Raw genomic sequence first — 25,472 nt, forward strand, 5'->3', positions numbered from 1 at the left:
TTTTTTAAGACATTTTAAAAGAACACAAAACAAGGAATTAAACACCAAAAGTAGGATAGAAAGGAAGAAATTCATTAAAAATCAATTAAATAAAATAATTAGACTCAATGAAAAAACAGAAATCAATCCCTAAAAACAAGGACTGATTTAAACATCTCAAAAAAAAAAAAAAAAAAAAAAAAAAGAGCTGACCAGACAAGTTTTTTTCTCATATGTGAATACAAAGAAGGAAAGAATGAAACTGATCAAATACTATGTAGTGAATGGAGAAAACTGTTAGATGACTCAGATGTTGCCAATGAACACAGTAAATAATTCACATTGATCTTTACAGATGAAAAACCCTTCACTGTGAGAAAAAAAAAACTTTGCAAATGAAGCTAAGGAGTATGAAATTAACAATACTGAAATTACTTACGATTGTTTATTAGAAAAACTTTTCAGCCTAAAGGCATTTAAGGTATACGGGGATGATGACATATACTCAGGAAGTTAGTGAGACTCTGCATTAAGATTAACCTGGCAGTGGTGTGTCTCTGATCATAACACACATAATTGTGTAGCACCCACAAGGAGTCTGGGGTCTAGCTTTGCATTATTTTATTATTTTTTTTTAATTCTTCTTGAAATACCCCAATTCTTGATCTTTTACTAATGGAATGTGATGCTTATTAAATGTAATTTTTTTATATATTTTAATAAAAAAACCTGAAATATAAACGTGTTTTTTAAACATGTTTTCAATGAAACAAATTTTTTATTAGTTTTGCTGAAAATGGAAAAAAAATTATAATCATAAAATATAAACATGAAACTCCCTTCACTTCCATTTTCCAATTCAGAAAACCATTAAAAGCAAATGAAAATTTAAAATTGCACATATCAATATTTTTAGTATTAGTAGTGACAAATGATGGAAGGAAGCAAACTTATACATCAGCACAGAAAAAAAAAAAAAAAAACCTGTCTCACCTCATCTTACCATCCCCTCTAATAATTTGCTTAATTCTTCCTTAAATATATTCAGACTACTTCCACAACACTACATGGAAGTTTGTTCTAACAATCACTCCCTCTGGCTGAAAGCAGATTTTCTGAGAAAATCTTCAACCAGCCTTTTTTTTTTTTCAATTTAAATTTATTTCCCCTTATGTGTTACTTAAAAAGGGTAAGGATGCCATTAGCAATTAGTTTACTCAATCTATTTAAAGCCTTAAACATTTCAATCAAATCCACTCCAGGTGACTAGTTTCCAAGCACTGCAGTTTGCAGACCTGAAGTTTTTTTATGGTAAGAATATCCTTTTGTGTCCTTGACTGATTGTTTACCTTCTATGCATTTTCACCTGTTCCAACAGATCCACATACTTATTAAAATGAGGCTTCCACGCCTGTATGAAGTACTCAAATGCAGCCTAGCCATTGCCTTATACAATGGGATAATCACCACCTTTTCCCTGTTGGCAGAATTCCTGTATATCACTGACAGAACCCTGAAAGCAGTCCTGAAAGCCTGTCTGCAATGGTCTTTGCACTACAATGATGTTTTGTGAGCATTAGTATTTTATTGTGGTAATCTTCAAGGCAGCTTAGAGCAGAAATTTCCCTATGCACCCCCCCCCCCCCCCGCCCCTCCACACACCAAACATTGCATCATTGTCAGATACTTCTTGCTTCAGCATTGTATGATTTTTCATGGAGTATAAACACAAGTTTTCTTTGAAATTGGTATTAGCATTAACCATATAGTGCAAAGAAGCCTCAGGATTTTCTGTACCAAACAAAAAAAAAAAAAAACTACGTATATGTTTTACTCCTCATAGGTATTGATCTATCTGATTTTTGAATTTTTCTAAGTTGTCACATCAACTATCATCTACTTATGTAATTATACCAGTAAGCAAAAACTCACTTTGCTAAAAAAAAAAAAAAACTCAATACAGCCTATATCTCCTCTCTGTAATTGTTAATTTATGACCTCTAGTTTTTTGGGTCATAAGTTCAAAACTACAGGAAATAACATTTATAATTGTGAAAATTTCACCCTCATTCATTTTAATATTCCCTCTCAGAGCTTTTATAGGCCTCAATCAGATGTTCACTAACATCTGCTTAGCACTGCATCAAGACCAGAAATGGCAAAAGAGTTTGTGGAACTCAAGACAAGACACTGACAACAGAAACCTGTGGTGAGTACCAGTGTTTGTAAAAGTCAATTTACCGCATCCCCCTCTCATTAACTATCACTAACAGAGGATTACTTTGTTCGCATTTCTGTTTACCAAAATTTTGGTTTAAAACGAGAAAAAACACAATAGCCAAGGGCCACACCAAAATAATTATTTATTACATAATAACTTAAAACTGGTAAGCACAAAAATCTGCACACTAACAACTTATAAACTAATCTTGTAAAGTTTACTTAATGCAAAAATCAGTTATAATTTCCCCATAGTCCAATTTGCTGGTAACATAATTTTTAATCAAAAAATAGCCAAGCTATTAACCTGTTCTTGAAGTATTATAAACTTGTGAAAGTCTTTATAAGTTTAGTTTCAGAAAAGCTGCTTTTGTCAAATGCTTGAAGTGACAGGAAAAATCAAAGAACTCTGAAAAGAAATGTTAAGTACAGTTCCACTTTGAAATAATGTTGGTATCAGGGAACAGCTTAAAGAACTGTGTTATAGTCATGAAAAATATTTAGTTTTCATAATTTTTAACATGAATACACAATGACCAAAAGGCAACCTATTAAGCAAGCATTTTTATATATTGACTTTCATTTTATAGTTTTTTTTCCTCTCTTTCATTTTATTATTTTGTCATCAATGGAAAATATGGGTTAAAATTTTATGTGGCAACATTCAGTGCTGGATTAAGGTATGGGCTAGCAGGGCCCTTGACTAGGGCACCATTCTTTAAGGGGCATAAAAAAACAGAACAATGAGGCAAAAAATACATATCTTTAGTAAATGGGTGCTAAAAAAAATATTTCTGCCCAAGGGGCAAAAATACGTTGGTCTGGTCCTGGCACCATTACTGTAGTTTTTCCCCTCTTAATAATGCTGTACTTGAAAATAAAAATATTAAACAGCAATGCTTTGTGTACTTAAAAAATAAAATTTCAAAACTGTCAATTTCTTATAACAATCTCATGCTTCCAAATGAGACATGTTTTAGAGAGAAGACAATTTACAATACAGGTGACCCCCGCTTAACGCTGATAGTTCGTTCCGGGAAAACAGAGCGCTAAGTGAATCTGCGCTAAGCGAGCGCCATATTCCCATAAGGTAACATATGTATTTGTGAGTTGCGGTCTATTCCATAGGATATTTTCTAATCAATAATAAATGGTAGTGAAAATATGCACCAATGTCGATTAAAAATATTTAATATTCAAAATTTTGTACATATAAAATATTCTACATTATATACACATATAATTATGAGGTAATTAACTAACGAAAATCATGAATTTATTAATTCGATGGCCCTGTGCTCTCGAGTTTTCGTATCTTTGGACTGAAAAATGAGTCGATTTTGGGTTGTGCGTTGGCCTTCTTCCTCTCATTGTACAACAACATGTAGGGATTCATTTCTTTCTTCAAATTTCTTATTACCTTGGCACTTCGTTCCATGTCAGGGTCGTTCTCCCGGAAATAATCACACATTTTTTCGAAATGTTCAAAAAAAGCTTCACTAAGTCCTTTTGCAGTCAGCGACTTCATCGGTTCTTCATCTATAGTATCTTGATAATCATCTCCCTCAATAGCAAGCTCTTGTTCTTTTATAATTTCCATTAGTTCTTCATTAGAGAGGCCATCCCTGTCGTTGTCGATCATCTCTTGTACGATGTCTTCGTTAATTTCGTGTAATCCTGCTTCTTTTCCGAGCTCAACAATTTGTGTTTTAACATTTTCAACGGAATCATCAGGTTCCTGGGAATGCTTTATGCAATTTTTCCAAACTTTCCTCCACACTCCATTCATGGTTTTCTGAGTCGCTTCATCCCAGGCACTTGAAATGTTGTAGATGGCTGTTTTAATGTTATAGGATTTCCAAAACTCCTTTAAACTCGGTACATTTCCAGTGTTGATGGCTTTAATAGCTTGGGAAAAGGTGTTCCTTATGTAGTACGCTTTAAATGTGGCAATTACTCCTTGGTCCATTGGTTGGATCATAGACGTAGTGTTTGGAGGCATGTAAAAAACTTTTATGTGATTGTTCAAGTCTTCTAAGCTCTCTTTGCTTGGGTGTCCTGGCGCATTGTCCATGATTAGAATAGCTTTATAACCAATGTTATTTTTTGCACAATATTTTTCCACTGCAGGACAGAAGAACTCGGCATACCAATCAATGAAAAGCGGTCTGGTTACCCAAGCTTTTTTATTAGCCTTCCAGATGACAGGTAGGTTTGATTTAGCTAAACCTTTAAGAGCCCTTGGATTTTCGGAATGGTAAACTAAAAGGGGTTTTAATTTAAAATCCCCCACAGCGTTACCACCCAACAACAAAGTTAACCGATCCTTCGCCACTTTGAAGCCTGGCATGTTTTTTTCTTCTTTCGATATGAAACTTCTTTTAGGCATTCGTTTCCAAAAAAGACCTGTTTCATCTATGTTAAAAACTTGTTGAGCAGTATAACATCCCTCTTCAATAATTTTAACAAATTCTTTTTTGAAAGTTTCGGCTCCTTGTTGATCTGCACTTGCAGCTTCTCCCTGTATTGCTACGTTGTGCAGGTTATAGCGCTTTCTAACTCTATCAAACCAGCCCTTACTAGCGTTAAATGGTTCCACATTTTTTTCGGGGTGAGCCTCCTTTAAATCTTCATATAGGCTCTTCGCTTTTTCTTTAATAATAATTGAACTTAACGGAATTCTACGTTGAATGTTATCTTCAATAAAATTATGTAGAAGTTTCTCCATTTCAATCATAATAGCCGGCCTAGCCCTGGTCAATTTAGTTGCCTGCAGGGGAACAGCTGTTTTTCCAGCTGCTAAAATTGATTCTTTATTTTTTATGATTGTTCTTACAGTTGAACCTGCCAGTCCTAAATTATTGCACACATCCACTTGTCTTTGACCGGAATCAATTCTCTTCAAAACGTCTAATTTAATTTTCAAACTCAATGTTTTTCTTACCTTTCTAATCTTTGCACCGCGTCCAGACATTGTTGCTTTTTCATTCTTATCCGCCATAACTCTCTGCAAATGTAACTGCGTTGCACTGATTGTGATACGATGTTCGAGTACAGTAAACTGTCTGTATGTCTAACACTGTATGCACTGAATGATATCTAGAATTCCTCTGGCAAGTGAGCTGAAGACGGTGACAAATGTTTTATTTATCTGAAAAGTTCGATTTTACCGTGCAGTAAAATCAAATGGTTGTTTATTGCACGAAAATACTGTAATAAATTATGGTGTGAGTCATGGAGAATGTTTATGGAATTTCTAAAACAGTAAAACAAACAAATTTTATGTACTTCGGGTGACCACAAGGTCAGAGGAGTTCAGAAGACAAGAGAATACTGTACAAGAAACAGCACCGCATTTAGCTGTTTTTTTTTTTTTGTTTTTTTGGTTTTTAGGAGCATTAGCAACTAAGGCCATATTGCTCCGGAATATGCGGTGGTCATTCCTTGACCTTTCCGCATCCTCCATATTTGGTGGTGACGGGCTCGAACCCCGGTCTAATCAAGAAGCGTGTGGTACGCACTGCTGCTCCTTCCCACCTGGCTACGGAGGCGCCCCCGCATTTAGCACTCATGGGATTGATTGTGTGAAAAACATTTCGCAAGTTATAGTTCCCACAGTAAAACAAAAGAAGAGATAGGGAGTAAATCTATTTTTAGTATCTTTCTATTACAGGTCAGAACAGAAAATGCAGACTTCGTAACAGCATATGACACTGGATGGTAAATTTTTTCAGCTTGTGTACCAAAAAAGAATTTCTCCCTTGAAACTATCCACACCAAGAAAATAGAGCATATTGAAAGTTTCAATTTTGTACATAGAGTAGAAATTATAAAAATAATTACTGTAGTTAATTTCATGGTGGCTATTTTTTTTTTTTTTTTTTTGGCAAAAGGAGAAAAAAGGCTCAAAACAGACTGGACTGAAGACGGATTTGCCAAAAATTCAATCTGTATGCTAGTAAAATAGCGTTATAGTGAGTTTTGACAGCGTTATAGTCAGATACGGGTTATAATATAAGAACAGCGTTATAGCGAATCAGCGTAAAGCGAACCGCGTTATAACGGGGGCCTGCTGTATAGCACATAACTAGAAAGTAAGGAACAACTTATCCACATAATCAAATGGTCACAATAATAGCTAAGTGGTCAAACAGGAGGGTACAAAAAATATTGTTTGTAGCTGGTTCCCCTCTCTGAACTAAATGTTTAGTTTTGCAAGTGTTCTTTATGCAATTAACATTCCATTGATGTTTTACTGCATCTCTAATTAAGGTGGGATGGGAGAACTGAACATCTGTAGTAATTACTCTCTGTTGTTTATAAAACTTTAATCATCTAATTGAGGAAATGTGCCACAGAAAATAAAACAACGGCTTAATGGTCCACACTTTAGAAACCACTGCAGCAGCTAGTTCCCCTCCATCAAGTATATAGTTTGCTACTGCTAGTGTATATTGTGAAATTCATATCTTGCCATAAACTGTTTGGGGACATGAGAAACTGTAAGGCTAATGGGGAGTTCTATCCGATATGCTAAAGTAACAAAGTATTTAGGTCTGATGATTGAAGAACGTTTGTTCTTCACAGAACATATTAAATATGTTAAGAATAAAATAAGAAATCTGTATGCCAAGCTCCAGAGGGTAGTTAGGAAAGAATGGGGAATAAAAGAAAGAGTATTGAATTTACTATATGAATGTCTATTTATCCCCATAATAACTTATGGTGCTGGAGCTTGGGCGCACAGAGTAGAAAACGTGATTATTCAAAAACATTTAGTTCGGGCACAAAGGTTTGCCTTATTAGGGATTATGAGAGCATGTCGGACAGTCTCCTCTGAGGCATTGCATGTTGTTTCTGGAAGAATTCCAGTATAATATGCTGTCCTAATAGCTGGTTAAGTATGGCATACTTGACCAAGAGAAATATTAGGAAAACAATTATGGGGATAAGCACTTGTCCAAAAATAAGTAAGGTGTATACTAAAGTTGATGTAAAGAGCAAAAAGAAAAAGAATTCTGGAAGAAATTAAGATAAGGTGGCAAACAAACTGGGAAACATCTGAAAAAGGAAGGCAGACATTTTTGTTTTTACCAAGGATTGATATAGTTGATGTTAAAAAGAAGGTTTAGCTACAGTTTGGATTGCAGGCTATGTTCTTAATAACAGGACATGGATTAGCTCTAAGATTACATCAACTGGGATTAAGAGATACTGGCTTGTGCACATGTTGTGAACCCGAAACATCTGAACATGTAATGTTGGAATGTAATAATTACGCTGATTTAAGATTAGAACTTGAGATATCCATTGGCATTCTGGAGAAAGAAAGACTATATTATGTTCACTGATAAACAATTATTTGCTTATTTTAATAAATATATAAATGAGATATTTAAAAGAAGATGGAGACTGATCTCAGATAGTAGAGGCATGCCTCCTCGTGGCAGGGACGGTAACTTGCACGATTTAAATCGGCGGAGAGCAGTTTCAACGTCGATTTCTCTCGCGTGAGGCTAAGTGGCCGAATTAAAATTATAAGAAATTTACATTATATTAATTATTTGTTTGTTTATTAAATTAATTTTGAATTTCAAGACTCTGAAATTATTCCCATTTGTGAACTAGTCATGGATAGGCTTCGGCCTAGGTAATGACAGCTCAAATGGAGGTTAAAATGGAATGTCCCTCTTGGGGAACATGATCACACTCACATTATATTCAACAACATGGTATATAAAGGTTCACTCTATTAGCAAACAATTTATGAACAATTCATAGTAACAATGCATTTCCTTTACGAAACATTATATTGAGTACAGTGTAAGCTGTACATCACTTCCACCTTTTCTTATTATTTTGTACACATTTTGCATAAGATTTTCACATAGCAAACTGCATATCTAAATTTTTAATAATCCCTTGCTCCCGTGCCCTAACATTGGACCTGGACTGGCAAACCCACACTCTTAAGAGTACAATTATAGTGTGCTGGCTCTCGTTGCTAAACTGAAAGAGTGGAAGCAGTAAAATTTTATAAAAAAATTAAGTCATTCTTCAAATAGGCCTCTGAGGTTGTCTGACTCATAATAACTGCAATGGAATACACCAACCGTATATGATTGAAACTTTATTAACATAAATTAAAATAGCATATTAATTTGACTGTCATGGCATGTGCTGTGGAGCTGTGATCTTTAAATAACATCAGCAGGATCACAGCTCCACAGCATGTGTTGCTGTAGGAGCATGGGCACCGGAAATAGCTCGGGAGCATGCTAGGTGGAACCGTTCATCCCATTCAAGAATTATTCTATTTTAATTTATGTTAATAAAGTTTCAGTCATATAAGGCTGGTATATTCCATTGCAGTTATTATGAGGTCACATCATATTAACTCTAGAAACTCTAGAAACAGAACTGATAGGTCAAAACAGAGAAAAAAAATTATAAGCTGCATATGCAAGGTGCTCCAAGCACAAGATAAAATGCAACCTCTCCTTGCTCAAGATCAAAACCTATAAAAAGAATTGCATAATTCCTTACTAATTTTGTTTATATTCACTGATAAAGTGAAGACTGTTGTTTTAGACATGGAATTGCTTGGGCAGCAATTTTTATTTATAATACACCACACTGAAGCAATTATTAGTATTAGCATTAGAATGGACACAATAATGCAGGAAAAATGCTTTTCTGCATCTGCAAGAAAAAATAAATCACTCAATTTTCCTACTGACAAAAGTTACCATTCAATTTCACTTTTAACTGTCTGCCTTAGCAAGGTATGAGTAACTTATTTCAATCGTCTTCAAGACACTGCACAAAGGCAAGAGATTCAGCCTTCTGTTGCTCTAAGTGATGAAAACTGGTGAAAACCTATATTTTTCATTCATTTTACTCATCCCTTTACACTCCTCAAAGGTTCTTTCCAAACCCCTTAAAATGTCTAGTTGCCAAGCTTTCAGTTCAACACCTAAACCATTTCTCAAAAAAAAAAAAAAAAACACAATGATTAGTGTTAGCCTCATCACAATATACGAGCATATGAGCCTAGAATTAATATAACTTCTAATATGAAAGATCAATGACATAATGAAAAAACTTTAGCATTATCTGAGGGAAACCAATATTTACCTAGATTAGAGAAAAAAAGGTACTGTATGCAAATTATGTAATTTTCTATAAAAATTATCTGAGTAAATATATTTACAACTAAACTTACAATTAATTCTATCACAAGATGTAACCACTTACCAGCAATTTCACATGCTGAAAGCTTAACAGATCCTTTACATCCTTGATTAACCTCTTCTTGTGATTTATAATAAGCTAAAATACCATTGTCAAGAATGAACCACCTGGGTTGCCATCCTAATTTAATAAAGGAAGTTTCCAAATTTAAATTCAATAATAAAAAATACAAAATATTAAAAGTTTAGTAGTGATCAGTTATTGAGATATTCTATCTCAAAGTGATTTATTATAATAACATATTAAAGTAATCTTAGTAGTATTGGCAACACATTGTATGGAAGCAAAGCTTATATAGTACCATTGTTTGTTGAGATAGTTGGATTACTGTGTTCCAGTATGGAGACCACACCTTAAAAAAGACATAGACCTTGTCAAAAAAGGGTCCAAAGATGGGCAACACACCTAATGAGATCAAGAAAAGGACCAGTATATGAGAAAAGATTTCAAATATGTGGGATACGGAGCCTGGAAAATTCTGTAACCATTCTTTTTCAATTTGAGTCCCTTGTGTGTGTAATTTGAGAAAGAGTAAAGATTATTATTATTATTTATTGATAAAACACCCCTGTACAGAAATTATCTAGGAGGATGGTTCATACATACATCCATCCATCAAAACTATAGTAACAAAAAAATAACATAAAATAAATAAATAAATAAAGAGCAATAATTCCATAGAAAAATCATTTACACTATTAACTAAATCATAAAGTAAATCTATTGTGCAGTATTTACTCAGTCTTTTCAGACACTATTAAGCACATTATCAATGTTCTATACAGAGTCACTCAGAGTTTATAGGCTTTGTAGTCTTATTGTGATTACTTTTTGTTCTGATTCTTCATTAAATTTTTAGTTTGGTGTACATGTTAGCTGAAATTAGATTCCTGTAGGCTTTCTTTACCTTCTTATTAGTTATGGTCAGTTGCACTGACTTGTCAGAGTTTAGCCATAAACCTATTTTAGATAAGTATGACTGTACTTCATAAAGCTTTGCACTAGTGTGCATATCCTATGTATCAGACACAAGAGCTCTTTCCTTAGAGGCAAGAAAATATTTTATATCATTGGCATAAGAAATAAAATTATGATGCTGTACAAGAAAAGATTCCAGGAGGACAGCAGCAAACAGCAAAGCTGAAAAAACACCTCCTTGGTGAATGCCCCAAATGAGGGGGGTATTTTGCATGAAATTCTTGATATTGTACAATATTACATGCCTTAGCTTCACAAAATGGCTTTGATAATCCGTAGTAATTTGCCTTCAATGCAGAAATAAACTTTCAATGTATTATCAAGTACAAAAGCTGCCTTTATATCAAGTTGCATCTTTTCATTTAAAACATATTGAATTCTGAAGAGGATCGCCAACAAATTAGCAGTAGTGGATCTCCTTTCTACTATGCTTTGGAGGTAGAGAGGCCTATGTGCAAAACACTGTTGGGTTAATGCAGGGAGAACAGTTTTTTTTTCAAAGAGTTTTAGTAGACTACAACAGATCGTTATGGGCTGAAAGTCTGGGGATTCTTTAAAGTTCTTCTTTTTAGGAACAGGCCTCACAAAGTAGTAATTCCATCTTAGTGGGGGAACTCCATCTTTCAAGATGTTTTGAAATAGAAAGATGTCATTATCATTTTGTTGTCAGCAGATGTCATCAGCTTTTTCAATATGTCTCTTGTGTAATCTGAAAAAGAGTAAAGATGTCATCAGCATTTAATTTACTTGACCTTTTAAAGCCTTATACACTGCAATTAGATCACAACAAAGATGCTTAGTTTCTAAAGATCACAATTTATAGAACCCCAGTCTTTATTTGTAAGACTATCTTTTTGTGCCCCCGACTAAGCTAGTTCCTCTTCTCTGCACTCTTTACAGCAGGGCATGTTTTTGGGGACTCTTTTCTCCTTACCCCAACTGTGAATACCTCCAAATTTATCTGTCATTTTCTGGTTGATTGTCCCTTATATTCAACCATCTGGTCAAATACGTTTCAGTCACTCTCCATGTTGAACATATCACCTGATTTACCTCATTTCTTAGGAAATTAAGCAAATACTGAAGAACTTTTATTGTAGCTAAAACATATTGGCTTGTACAGGAGCATATAATTTAACATCTATAACTATATGTTGCCTGTAAATAAACAATGAACAGACACAATTTGGCCACAGTAGCCCTTGTGTCGTTAAGCCCAATACCGACAACAAATTCAAATTGATGATCCCTTCCTAAAATGAGGTTTCCAAAATTGTGTGCAATATTCTAGATGTGACCTAATCATTGTCTTATACAACAAGATAATCCCTCTTTGTCTCTGTTGGAAAAGCTCAAGTAGTGACAGAACCCTGTGGGCTATTCCAGCAGTGTTTGCACCTCAAAGAATTTTATGCCAGATACAATTAGCTAGGTTTTTCCCTTATCAATTACTTGAGTTTGGTACTACCCAAATGGTACATTATTCTGAGATTACAGCTACCCAAATACAGCACTTGCATTTATTAAACTTCAGCTGCCACTTTCAACCCATCCACTAAGTTTATCTAGATCTTGAAGTAGACTCTGACTGATGTCATTAACCACTATGTTCAACTTTGTACCATCGGCAAACTTAGACATCAAACTAAATACCAACATCAATATCATTAGTCCATGAAAAGAAGTGGCCATTTATATGGTTTGATTACATTTCCTCCTACCATTTAACCATCCTTTATCCATAATAATAACTTTCCCCCAATGCCAAATTGCCCCAATATATATAATAATCATACACGTGGTACAGTATTAAAGGCTAAATAATCTAAGCATATGATGTCAAAATTATTTTTTGCACTCGGTTCCTCTGTGATGACCTCATAATAGTTAATCAGATTGGTCAGAAATGATATACCATTAACAAATGTTGATGATGATGATGATGATTTTAATTTTATTGGTGCAAAAACGACTGAGGTTATACTGCACCAAAAAAAGATTAAAATATCAACAAAGACCATTAACAAATGTAAACTGATTGCCTTATGGCTCATCTCCAATCAAGATCTTTCATTATTTCTTTAACAATTGATTCTATTGTCTTCTCTGGCACAGAGGTCAGCCTTATAAGTCTGTAGTTACCAACTTCACTCTTTGAGCCACCCAATAAAAAGGAGGTACATTTCCAAATCTCTAATAAGGCAACACAGAAGCCTATGGCAGATATAAGCTAGTCTGTAATCAAGTCACAAAAGAGGTTCGGCAGATTACGAGAAATCTTTGGCAAAGGATGCAAAGAAAAATAGCAAAGAGTTCTTTTCTTAAGTAAACTCTAGAAGGAAAGGGATGAATCAGGTTGGTCCACTTAACAGATGGTTTGACTATTGATGATCATGCTCAGGAAGCTGATAAACTGAATGAGTATTTTGCATCAACATGCACACATGAGGAATTATTCAAAGAGGGGATGGCCAGAAGTTTATCAAATTCTAACAGGGAGCTAAGTGATTTTGTAATAACTGAGAGCAAAGTGGAGGAGAAATTGTTGAAGTTAAACATAAGAAAGGCACCTGAGGTGGATGGGATTTATCCAGTTATATTAAAGGAGGCAGCAAAGGAAGTAAGCAAAGCCTTAGCCATAATTATGAAAGCTTCCTTGGACTCAGGGGAGGTCCCCATGGACTGGAAGTGTGCAAATGTGTCCTCAATTCATGAAGAGTGACACGGATAATTACAGACCTATTAGTCTAACTTCTGTTCCAGGGAAAATAATGGAGTCGCTGGTTAAGGAAGCGATATAGGATCATCTAGACAAGATGGCAGTTATAGTTCAGACACAGCATGGGTTTGTCAAGGGGAAGTCTTGTCTGACAAATTTGATTGGATACTATGATGTGGTCACAAAGGAACTGGATGCAAAGAATAATTTTGATATCATATACTTGGATTTTAGGAAGGCTTTTAATACTGTGGCACATGGAAGACTATGTACAAATTGGAGCAGTATGGCATTAAGGGCAAGTTGCTAAAATGGATAAAAAGGATGGTTGAGTGGGAGAAGACAGAGTGGTTATCAATGGACACTGCTCTTCATGGACTAATGTTATTAGTGAAGTGCCCTACAGTTCAATGTGGGGCCCATTGTTGTTTTTGGTATTTATCAATGATATTGATGAAGGTATATCAGGGTTAACGTCTAAGTTTGCCAACAATAAGAAGGTTGGCAGGGTTGTTAATGACAGTAATGATAGTATGCTACTGCAACAGAATCTGGAAAAGTTGAGCAGATGGGCTGAGGTGGCAACTTAAGTTTAACATTGACAAATGTAGAGTACTGCATATGGGTAGCAGTAACCCCAGAGGAATGTATCAGCTGGGTGGTACTACACTCGGGGTAGTGAAGAATGAAAAGGACCTGGAGGTAATTGTGCAGTCAGATATGAAGTTCCCTGGGCAATGCAAAAAGGCTGCAAGAGCAGCTCATGGTGTCTTGTTTGGAATTTTGCTAGCAGGGATAAGGAGGTGATTGTCCCCTTGTTTAAAGTAATGGTCAGGCCACACCTTGAGTACTGTATACAGGTCTGGAGGCCTCATTTTAGAAAAGATGTCAAGCTGCTGGAACGAGTACAGAGAAGGGCAATGAGATTGGTGAGTAGAACAAAGGGTTGGTGTTACCAAGAAAGGCTTTTCTTCAAATTGCAGCTTCTGGAGACTAGGCACCTGCGAGGTGATCTAATTGAGGTGTATAAGGCTTTGAATGGATTGAGCAAGCTCAATGCTAATGGGATTCTTCCTTTTGCTCGGATTACTCACCTGAGGGGGCATAAATTCAAATTGAGGAAAGACAATTGTAGAATTGATGTGCAGAAATTCACCTTTAGCCAGTGAGTGGTTGATAGTTGGAACAAACACCCATCTGTTGTAGTGGAGGTCAGCAACTTAAATAAGTTCAAAGCAGAACCAAACAAACATTTGGAGTGAATGGATGGGTGAAATGGGAAGGGGTTTTATTTTATTTTATATATATATATTTTTTGGCTGATGCTACATAAGCCTGCTTTCTTGCATCATACCCCTCTACTAATGCTATAGGTCTGTAGTTACCAACTTCACTCTTTGAACCACACAATAAAAAGGAGGTATATTTCCAAATCTCTAATCTGTAGGGACTACTCCTGAATCTAAGGATGCTTTCATTATTACGGACAAAGGTTTCTACCTCTTTTTAACATTCTTTCAGTATAACTGGATAGATTCCATCAGCCCCCGTGTGCTTTGTTCTCTTTTAGCTGCATCAGTTTCTCTTCAACCTTCCATTCTGTTATTAAATCATTTAACTACCAATCTATATTAGAAAGACTTCTGTTAATGCTGTCTCTAAAAATTTCACGTTAAAATACAGAAGCAAAATATTTATTCAGTTGATCAGTAATCTATATAGGATCATCAACACTCATGCCATGTATATCCAGTTGACCAAATGTAATTCAATCCTTTCTAATGTTAAGATGGGCAAAGAATTCCATGCTATTTTTCTATGCATCCAAAGCCAAAGACTTCTCATAATCTATCTTGGCTTGCCTAACTCCATGAGTAACTTGATCACAGACTAGTTTATACAACTAAATTAAATTTATAACCATGCCATGTACTTCATCTCTGCTACTAAGCTCATCAGTTCATCTCACATACATTTTGGCCCAGACTTTGAATAATATCTTGGCATAAAATACTTAGAGAGGCCTGACGTAGCCCAGTGGTCAGGAGCGAGGGTGCATAGCACGCGTTCCTTGAGTGGACCGGGGTTCAAGCCCGTGACTACTAAATACGATAAATATTTGTATTGACGATTTATTGTAAACTCTACTGACTTGGTTGTCGTGCCAGAGTATAAACAGAAAATTTATTTATTTATTTAGTGGTCCCTATGATCACCTGCCATTTGATATTTACACTATTTTACAACATTACTTGTTAAGAAGGCGCCTCCGTAGCCAGGTGGGAAGGAGCAGCAGCAGTGCGTAGCACACGCTTCTTGATTAGACCAGGGTTCGAGCCCGTCACCACCAAATACGGAGGATGCGGAAAGGTCAGGGAATGACCACCGCATATCCCGGAGCAATATGGCCTTAGTTGCTAATGCTCCTAAAAACCAAATAATAACAACAACTTGTTAAGAGTTTAAAATGTCTGAGCCCATTATAATTGCCTTTGCAAAAACTAATTCCGTTCCTTTACCCTTAACAGTAGTTATTTCACCTAGAGGTCCTTACCTTTACTTGAACATTCTTAATATGTAATGAATCACTGCTGATAACTAGATCAAGAATATTGTTTTCTCTTGTTGCCTCTAACATGTTGGTGTTGCAAAGATGTGATCTTTTTTATGAAACTCAATAATTATTACAAGTTGATGGAAAAATATTTCTATTGTAGTTAATACATCAATATTAATGTCTTCGGTAATGTGAAATCAGGGACAACTTAAAATGGAAACCCTGTATGTGGAAGCAACCGCATACTAGCTCTTAGGGGCATTATAATTATAGTATTACTGAAACTTTTTCCATAAAGTGTGTTAGTTGTCTGATGGCACCAGGGGTTCCCCCATCTCTGCGTTGTATTCTGTGAGTGACACAGAACTCTGTGGAAGCCAGAGATTTAAAAAGTGTGTGGGGTGTGGTCTGTTGTGTAGCATTATGTTCTGTCATTTCGCTGACCATTTAGCTGTTGGGCCCCTATTGCCCGCACTTTGCCACGAGGAGGCAGGTCAGGCACCCAGTAGATTATTTAAGTACTCTGGCAGGCTCCACCACCTAACTTACACTAGAATTTGGCCAAAAGAGATTTACAAGAAAACGGTAGAATTTAGACGTTGATTAGAATTTGGCAGCATTGTTAAGGGGTGTACTCGGTCGGTTTAGTGAGAGAAGGGGGGGAGACTGAAGACTGGGGGGAAACATAGAAGAAAAGGGACAATACAGTAGGCATCCCCAAAGAGGTCAGTGGAGAAGAGCCCCACCAGGCGAAGTATGGGGATAGGCAGGGAGGAGAGGAGACAGAGACCTGTCTCTTCCCTCCCCTGCCCGGGGATGGGGTTTTAAAGGGAACCAGGTTGGAGTACCCAGTTCAGATCGCCAATGCCGTGTTGGCAACAAAGCCACAGAATGTCTTCGTCGGTGTCATGTCCAAGTAGTGTCAAATCTGGTAGCAAGGTCAAGCTGCCCATCCTGCTCTGGGGGTGGGATATGTTAGTTGGCAGTGGGGAACCCACCAGGCAAAGGGGTGGGAGAGACACACATTTACTTCATTCATAATCTGCATTCTCACTCTACTTGCATTCTATTTTTATACTTTTTTTTTTGGAAACTTTTCCATAATGAGAGAGCAGCATTTTCCTGTTTGCATCCAGGTATCTAAAAGGCTTAACACAAACTTATATGAAATAATGTTTATCTCAATAAACAGTCACTATGAAGTCAATAACAATGCTAAATTAGATGGGTAATCATAAAATGTGTTAAAAAAAAAAAAAAGGCATTACTAGTGTTTTAAGGATTCATTTCTCAAAGAAGACATCAACAATTAAAACATTAATTGCTTAATATACTATAGAATAAAGGACTGAATCACATTTTCTCCATATAAAATGGTAGAATTAACAATAAAAGTACAAAGTCGTAACAAAAATGATTAAAATGTCAAAGTTTGAATATGATACAAAGATTTACAGGGTGATTAATGACAGAAACCAGGGTATGATGCTACAACAAAACTTTAAAAAATTAGCCAGATTGGCTGAGAAATGGCAGAGGTTTAACATTGAAAAATGCAAGGTGCTGCATACAGGAAGCAGTGATCCCAGAATAATATACCATTAGAGTGTTATTCTGGGTACCACACTGAAGATAGTGGAGAAAGAAAAATACCTGGAGTAACTGTGCAAGTCTGACATTAAGTTTTTTGAGTAGCACAGACAGGCTGCTAGGCCAGCTCATGCATAAGGTTCTAAAAATGACATACAGGAATTTTACCTTCAAAAACAAGGAAGTGAGTGTCCCAATGAATAAGGCAGTAGTTCTAAAAGGTTGTTCTGCAAGATTCACTGGGCGTGCCACAAAATTTTGGATGCTATGTTATTGCAGAAGGCCAAAACAGTTATCTTTAACTGATAAATGGTGATGATTAGTATTCAAAATCTTTTCAGTTTATTGAGAATCGTACTCATTGCAAAGTTTTTTTTTCCCACAGACCACACATTCAAGATTAGCAGTTTTCAGGTCCAACCTACATAAATTCAAAGTTTAAATAGCCATCTTGGTACTAGTAGTAGTAGTGGCATGTGATGCAAGAAAGCAAATGTATGAGCTCATGCAGCATCAGCCAAAAAAAAAAAAAAAAACACACCATTCCCTCCAAATGCCTGTCCAGTTCCTCCTTAAATTTATTCAACCTATCAACTTCCACAACGACAGATGGAAGTTTGTTCCAGCAATTAACCACCCGCTGGCTAAAGGCAAATTTCCGCACATCTATTCTACATCTGTCCTTTCTTAATTTGAATTTATGCCCCCTTAGGTTCGTAATCTGAACAAGTGGAAAGGATCCCATCAGAATTCAGCGCTGGCTAAAGGCAAATTTCTGCACATAGATGTGCAGAAATTTGCCTTTAGCCAGCGGGCAGTTGGTTTGTGGAATAGACTCCCATCGCTTGTTGTTGAAGTTGATAGCCTAAACAAATTTAAGGCTCAGCTGGACAGGTATTTCGAACGAACGGAGGGGTGAAATGGGAGTAGTGGTTGTTTTTTTTTTTTTTTTTTGGCTGATGCTGAATAAGCTTGCTTTCTTGCATCATATGCCTCTACTAATGCTAATGCTCAACCCATTCAAGGCCTTATACACCTCAATCAGATCACTGCGCAGGTGCCTAATCTCCAGCCACTGCAATTTGCAGAACTTAAGCCTCTCTTGATAAGAGGATCCCTTCATTCCCCTCACCAATCTTGTTGCCCTTCTCTGTACACGCTCAAGTAAATCTACATAGTTCCTAAAATGAGGCCTCCAGACCTGTACTTATTGACTGTACCAAGAGATTGCAAACCCTGTACAGATTGTATGAAACTTATACTTGCAATCTGTTTGTTCTCACTTATTTTTATTATTGCTTTCTACCACTGATTTGTCATTCACCTTTATCCATTTAAACAAAACTTGTCATTATAAAATTTAATAATTTAAATTTTAAATTTTATTTAAAAAAGCAAAATAAACAAAACTTGACAAAACACATACAAAAAACATAAAAAAAAAGAAGAAAACATGTATGCACTTGCAAAGAACTCAAGAAACACAGTTTTCCTTACTGAAGGGAAACTGTGCATGTGCAAGTCTTCTGGTTCCCCATAGTTTTACTAACATGAACACTCAGTGTGCCACAATACCTCATGGCAAAAAAATTGTAGCCATGATGTTACGTTATTTGGTTTTTAGGAGCATTAGCAACTAAGGCCATATTACTCCTGCATATGCAGTGGTCATTCCCTGACCTTTCGAAATCCTCCGTATTTGGTGGTGACGGGCTTGAACCCCGGTCTAATCAAGAAGCGTGTGCTACGCACTGCTGCTCCTTCCCACCTGGCTACGGAGGCGCCACAAGAAAAAAAAAGTTTGAGAACCATTGGTATAAGGCAATGGTGAATTCACATCTTGAGTTCTGCATGCAGGTCTGAGGGCTTGTTTTTGGGGATTGATGTGGGGTCTGTTAGGGCAACTGCAGGGGGATTGGTGAGGGTGTGCACTTGCCAAGAAAGACCTCAGTTCTGAGGGTTGCATTTAAAGATTGAGTGCTGCAGGAGAAGGAAGAGGGACTGAATGAAGTGTTTGTAGACGCGAATGGGTTGAGGGATAAATTGTCATTTGAGCAAGATTTTGAATATAAGACAGCATTCTGACTCTTACTTAGATGACGTGCATGGGGGCATAGATTTTAATTGAGAAGAGATGGATGTGTGAAAGTTTTCTTTTAGAATTGGTTATTGGAACAAACTATCATCTTGCATGTAGAAGTGGGTAGTTAGAATGAATTTTGGGAGGAATTGTACAAGTTGTTGGAGGGGCAGAACAGATGAGGTAGGTGTGTGTGTTTTTTTTTTTTTTTCCTGATGCTGTATAAGCTTGCTTCCTTGTATTGTTTGCCATTGCTAATACTAAAACATACTACAGTTAAAAGCATTCATTATACAAGGTGTTTAATTAAGAGGCACAAGAGTCTCACTTATTTTTAGGTTTTGGTCATTGTCATCTATACATTTTTTTTGTTGTATTTAGGCGGAAATCTTTGAATTGATGTTAAAACAGGCCAAAGTGTTACTAATTAGATTTTGATTTCTAAATTAAAATTTTGCTTCATGAACTGCCTTTTCTCTTGATGGGCAAGTTGTTTCCCCATCCTCGGTTTAGTCTAAAAACGTTATTGATGTACTTCTGAAACAAACATAATTTGAAGAGAAACAAAATGGTTGCAAGCATGGAATGACACATCACATAACTACTCTTGTATAGCTAAATGAGTGTGCCAAAGAGTGAACATCATAAACAACTGTTATGTTTGTTTGGTTTTTTTTTATTTTCTTCAAATAAATTGGTTTATATTTATTTCACTGATGTTTTAGACAATCATTTTAACCCCTTTTTTTTTGAGGAAAAAAGCAGTTAATAGTTAATTTACAATGTCTAAAATATAAATTTAGACATTTTAAAATCAAAACAGTTAATACAAATATGATCAAAAAAGTCCAGGTGACCAACAGTCTAACCTAAAAATGAGCAAGAGGCCCTAGTGGCTTTTACGTGAAAGGCCCTGTAGTAGTAACACTAAAACTACTAAAAAATCATTTGTGACTACTTTACCTTTCTCCGGCGGCTACTATTTGGCAACCCAGAAGTTTTCAACACTTATAACAACAAACAGCAGAAACCAAATGCACTGCAGTGATACTAGGTGGTCATGTTAGTGTTACACTTGGACTGTATAAATGGGGCACTGGTTGAAGCTGGCTTACTGCCAAAGTTCATCTGACTTTAAAACTGTCACATATAACAGAAAAGTTCCTATATATCAGAAATACAAGTAACAACATTAACAAGGCTAGGAGCTCAAGCCATTTCTGCTTTTCCCAGTGACAAACTCCATGGATATAATTCTAACATTCGAAGTTCACAGAAGTGTTTTAACGTGGGAGATCTTTTATAATTGTCCATTCTACGAAGGCGAGTAAAATCAATGAAAATTAGTGGATAAATTTTTCGCTAAAAGCTGGTAGTTCAGTTGTCAAAAAAAGCTGTACCACACTTTATGAATTTATCCACTTAAAGCAACACCATGGGAGAAGAAAGCATTTTCCACTGGATCCATGGTAGTTTTAATGCAAAGCAAAGCAGCAGATCCAAAGGCTATTTTTGAAAATTATAACACATCTACATTTTTTTCAAATGATCTAAATTCTTTCTTTTCTTCTTTGTATTCACATACATGAAAAACTCCTTTTCCCCATTTTTTGCTCTCTTTTATCAAGAGATTTCTCATAATCAACCTTTTCTGTGGTACTATTGCATATCAATCACAGCTGTTATACGTTTTAGTACTTTTCATTGCTCTATCTTTCCCATATCTTCTGTTTCTGCTCTGTTAAATTGGCTAGCACATTCATACATCTTGACATCATCCGCTTACTATATTTTCTTAATAGTATATATGTATTCATGGCTTCTGTGACTACTGCTTTAAAAATACTCCATAATTCTAAAGGATTTGCCCACTACGTGCCATCTCCCCAGTTGATGGAGACCATGTAGCATGAATTCAGAAGTGGGAACACACCTTAGCATTAGAATAGTTAATGCTAAAGAAAAAACCTTTCCAAAAAAAATGTTTTAATCATTTATATTTCCAACAACAAAAAGTGCCCATCCAATTCTGCCTTAAACTTTACCAAACTTTCTATATATTACACCATACTACCCATGAGATTCTGCCTTCTGTAACTTTCCAAGTTTTTGTGCTCCTTAGTTCTCGTCTCTTCTTGCAATGAAAATATACCTGCTCATTCAGGTTTGCTCATCTTCTTCAGAGCCTTATATACCTCAATCAGCTCCCATGCAGTTTTCTTCACCAATCTTCTCTAAGTGATACACTGTTTTTCTTCTATTTTTGTTACTATTTACTATGGCTTAAAAAGTAATTTTATTTATTTATTTAAAGTCTAACAGAAACCATGTGAATGATGTCATCTGTATTTTTTGTATTAACATATTTACTGGATGATAAAATGCACCCAAATTTTAGAAGGAAAATTAAGTAAAATTATTTTATTTACTATATTTAAATGAAACAGATTTAAAAGTACTTACTAAACGTCAACGTAGAATGAAACTTTTAATGTAGTAAAATGACAAAATCTTATTATTGTAACTACTGTTACACTCAATTTCAGCTGTTATAGTTTGAATTTTCACTTTCTTCAAGGAATGCATCATCTTCAGTGCCATCAAGGGCAATTGCTGACTCATTTCTTGAAAGACAGCAACTTGCATAAGTACATTCCTGAAACTGGTCTGTACATTCATCTTGTTGGCATCAAATCATGATATAATTCCTTCATCCATCTGGTTCACTTCTCAAGAATGAATGTTTTAAATTTTATTAATTGGGATGTCTAATGATTGCAGTTTGTTAAGTCCTCATGGGAATTACAGCTACCTTAGTGTTTAACAGAAAAACTTTACCAAACTCTCTACCATCCTATTTTGTTGCTTCTGCTATATGTGTGATCTGAATTGGTCACACACCAAAAGAGCTGGCTCTTTCAGAAGACTAACTAGATGCCTTGACCATACTTTCTATAGCTGCAACTAGAAGTAAAAACATCACTGTGTGTACCTAACATACCTCTGGACTAAAGGATGGAGGAAAATTTTATACGACATTCTCCATAAAAACAAGTGCATTTTGTGATCAGGAAAATATGGTAGTTTGAATGCACAAACATCTCGTGTCCAGCAACCATTGGTCCTGGGATAACATACACTGATATGGATAGGTGTGTATGTTGTAAAATTAAGCCCAATATGTTGACACAGAAGATGCATGATTTATTATTAACTATTGTGTTGGTATAGCAGCAGCAAAAAATTGTTACAATAAAATTGTAAATTCCTCTGGCTACTGTGGTCATATAGAGTATAAATGAAAATTTATTATTTATTCGTACCACTCTTCAGGGTATGGATGAATAAGGGCAATAATGCAACACATATAGTCAGTGGCAGATTTAAGCATGTGCTGCGTAAGTGGCCATTCATGATCCAGAATTTGAGGGCCTCACTTACTAAAGGTCTCAACCAAGTTTATAAGCAGTGTTGTGCAAGGGAAACACATACATGTACGTAACGTGGATTGTTTCCATTATTTCTTTAGGGAAGGACAAATTTCCATTTTCTGGGATCTGCTTTTTTTGTGGGTACAGCAGTATTTGCATTATACTCTAGCCATAATTTCAACATACTAAGAGCTAATAAGATTTCTATAAATTTAATTAGCTAGTTTATTTCAATAAACTAATTAGTTTAACTGGTTAACTAATTAAATTAGTTAATTAATTAATTTAATTAGTAAATTTCAATAACTTTATTGAAATTTAACATTTAATTCAATGAACCTAGGCAAATATGTTAAAAACCAAAGAGAAAAAATTCTGTGAAAAAGCATCATGCTTCAAGAATATAATGAAAAAATGCTTGTGCTTATTTTGCAAAATGCCTCTCCTTAAATAGCAGAGTAAACAAGTTTGCTTTTTTAGTTTGAAATGTCAATTTTCTCATAATATATCTGCTCAATAAGCAGATTTTAATAATGTCAACCGTATAGCTGATTAAAAATGAAATACTGAAAAAAAGCATAAGGTCTTAGAAATAAAATTATGATGTACTATTTAGGTATATTTCTCAACAAATCGCAATAATTACTAAATGTTATATTTATGGGTCCCCCATATAGTACAAACAGATTTATTTTATAATTAATTTGAACAGTAATTGCTGAATAGAATAGGATTTGAATAGGATTTGAATAGGATTTTTGGAGAAGATAAGCCCAAAGATCTAAACTAGAAAGAGTTAGGAATGAAGGCATAAGAAAAGCAATGGACGCTCAAATAAACATCATCGACAAAACAGAACAAAAAAAGATTAGAATGGTATGGACAAGTGATGAGAATGGTGGAAGGGAGATTACCTAAAAAAGCAATGGAATGGACATTCCCCAGAAGGAAAAGGAGAGGAAGACCTAGAAGCACATGGATGGAGGGAATGAGGGTGGCTATGGAAAAGAGGAAATTGAAGAATGGAGACTGGGAGGGCAGAAAAGAGTGAAGGAACAAAATTAAATATAAAAAAAAAAAAAAAAAGTTAGGTTGAGGATAACTGTTGATACAACGGAGAAATCCAAGAAGAATAGTAAGTGCATTAGAATGTTAATATCAGTTGCTGCAATTGTAGTCATTATTAGATTGCAGCAACTCCTACAGTGATGTCACAGAATATGCAATCGTTTTTTATCTGTAGTAATCGAACAGTTTAATTTTTATTTATTTATTTTAGCAATAGAGAAATACAGATACGTTTGCTACCTTTACAAAAAAAATTCACTTTTGACTACGCTAACCGCCCACAGAAGCGAATTTATTTATTATACATAGATTTAAATTGATTATATATTTTATAAGGGGAAGGGACAAAGAGAAAATCACGGGCAAAAATAAATAAACAATCCCACTGCCTTCCTCCTCCCACATCCCCTTATAAAATACAATAAAGCCTTGGGAAGTTTTTTCATATAACATAACCGAAAGCAACAACTTCGTGCCAGTTATACGAGGCGTATGATTCGTGTAACTTGCACGAATTGTAATCTGTGCAAATGAAAAATAAGTTTTCCAATTAAACGTTTTTCGCCTCTTTTCTTCCCTTTGGTTATAATATAAATTACTAGATATCCAGATACCAAGAAGAGAGTTTTGAATAGTTTAGATGAATTAGTAAATGACAATGAAACACAGCTGTTCGTGTTGAATAACATACTTTAATATAAATAAATAATGTACATGTATACGATAGAAAGCATTCTTTTTTCCCCACCTTCTTCCGCTGCACGAATAAGATTATTTTCAACAAGGTCTTCTGACAGTAACTAGGACAAGTGCAACTTTAAAACTTTCTTTTTCTACTCCAAAAGAACAACAAACACATCGCTATCATTACAAAACGTTCCATAATATTTTTATGTTTCATTTACGGAAAAGAAACGTGATAACAGATTACACTCTTATTTTCCTAAAAAAAAATGACAAAAAATTACACATCTCAAAGTGGGCAACCGAAGTTTTAATCTGCTGTACTAGAATAAATTAACTCATATCCTCAAAACCTGATTGGTATAAAAATTATTCGTGTTCACTGTTTTATAGAGAAAAAGTTCAAAAAAGAATAACCTATTTTTTTAAAAAAAGCTACATACCGTTCCAATAATTTGTCCATTTCCACAGTACTCCTTCCATCTTAGGTATAAAAATGAGAAAAATGAAATCATGAATCAGGCTTTAAATAAGTCACTAATCAAATAAAGCGCAGTGATAGAAATTATTTCGTTATTTTTAATAGCTGACAAACAAAAAAAAAAATACACCACTTCAATACAACACAGTACACACAAACCTATAAACTTAATCAAAACAGTATAGAACTATCATCTGGTTTGCAGACGCAAACAGATACACTGGGACACCTGGTGCAATAAAGTTGAAAAATAAAATTAGATTTTCTAATTCGAGGGCGATTAATTAAGTAAGTTTGTGGAGATCAGGATTCATTTTTCAGTATAATCATCAAAACATTTATACATTTGTTCCATCGCTCTAAAAAATTCTAGAAATCTGTTGTGTGAAAGGTCGGCTCTCTAATAACAGAGAGAGAGAACCCCCTCCCCC

General features: G+C 35.3%; 1 protein-coding gene across 2 annotated transcripts in view; it reads right to left on the reverse strand.

Moving 5' to 3' along the window:
- The window catches only part of LOC150086663 (pleckstrin homology domain-containing family A member 3-like), an 81,054-nt gene extending 55,896 nt beyond the window's left edge, over positions 1-25,158 (reverse strand). For both annotated transcript variants that reach the window (XM_090371503.1, XM_090371504.1), the window contains exons 1-2: positions 25,004-25,158; positions 9,457-9,573 (exon numbers count right to left, since the gene is read on the reverse strand). In XM_090371503.1, coding sequence (XP_090227629.1) covers positions 9,457-9,573; positions 25,004-25,043 — 157 coding nt within the window. In that variant the 5' untranslated portion in view covers positions 25,044-25,158. The remainder of the gene's footprint in view (positions 1-9,456; positions 9,574-25,003) is intronic.
- Between the last annotated feature and the right edge of the window lie 314 nt (positions 25,159-25,472).

The sequence above is a fragment of the Mastigoproctus giganteus genome, chromosome 4, assembly GCF_048544385.1.
Source record: "Mastigoproctus giganteus isolate SK-2022 chromosome 4, ASM4854438v1, whole genome shotgun sequence".
NCBI lineage: Eukaryota > Metazoa > Arthropoda > Arachnida > Uropygi > Thelyphonidae > Mastigoproctus > Mastigoproctus giganteus.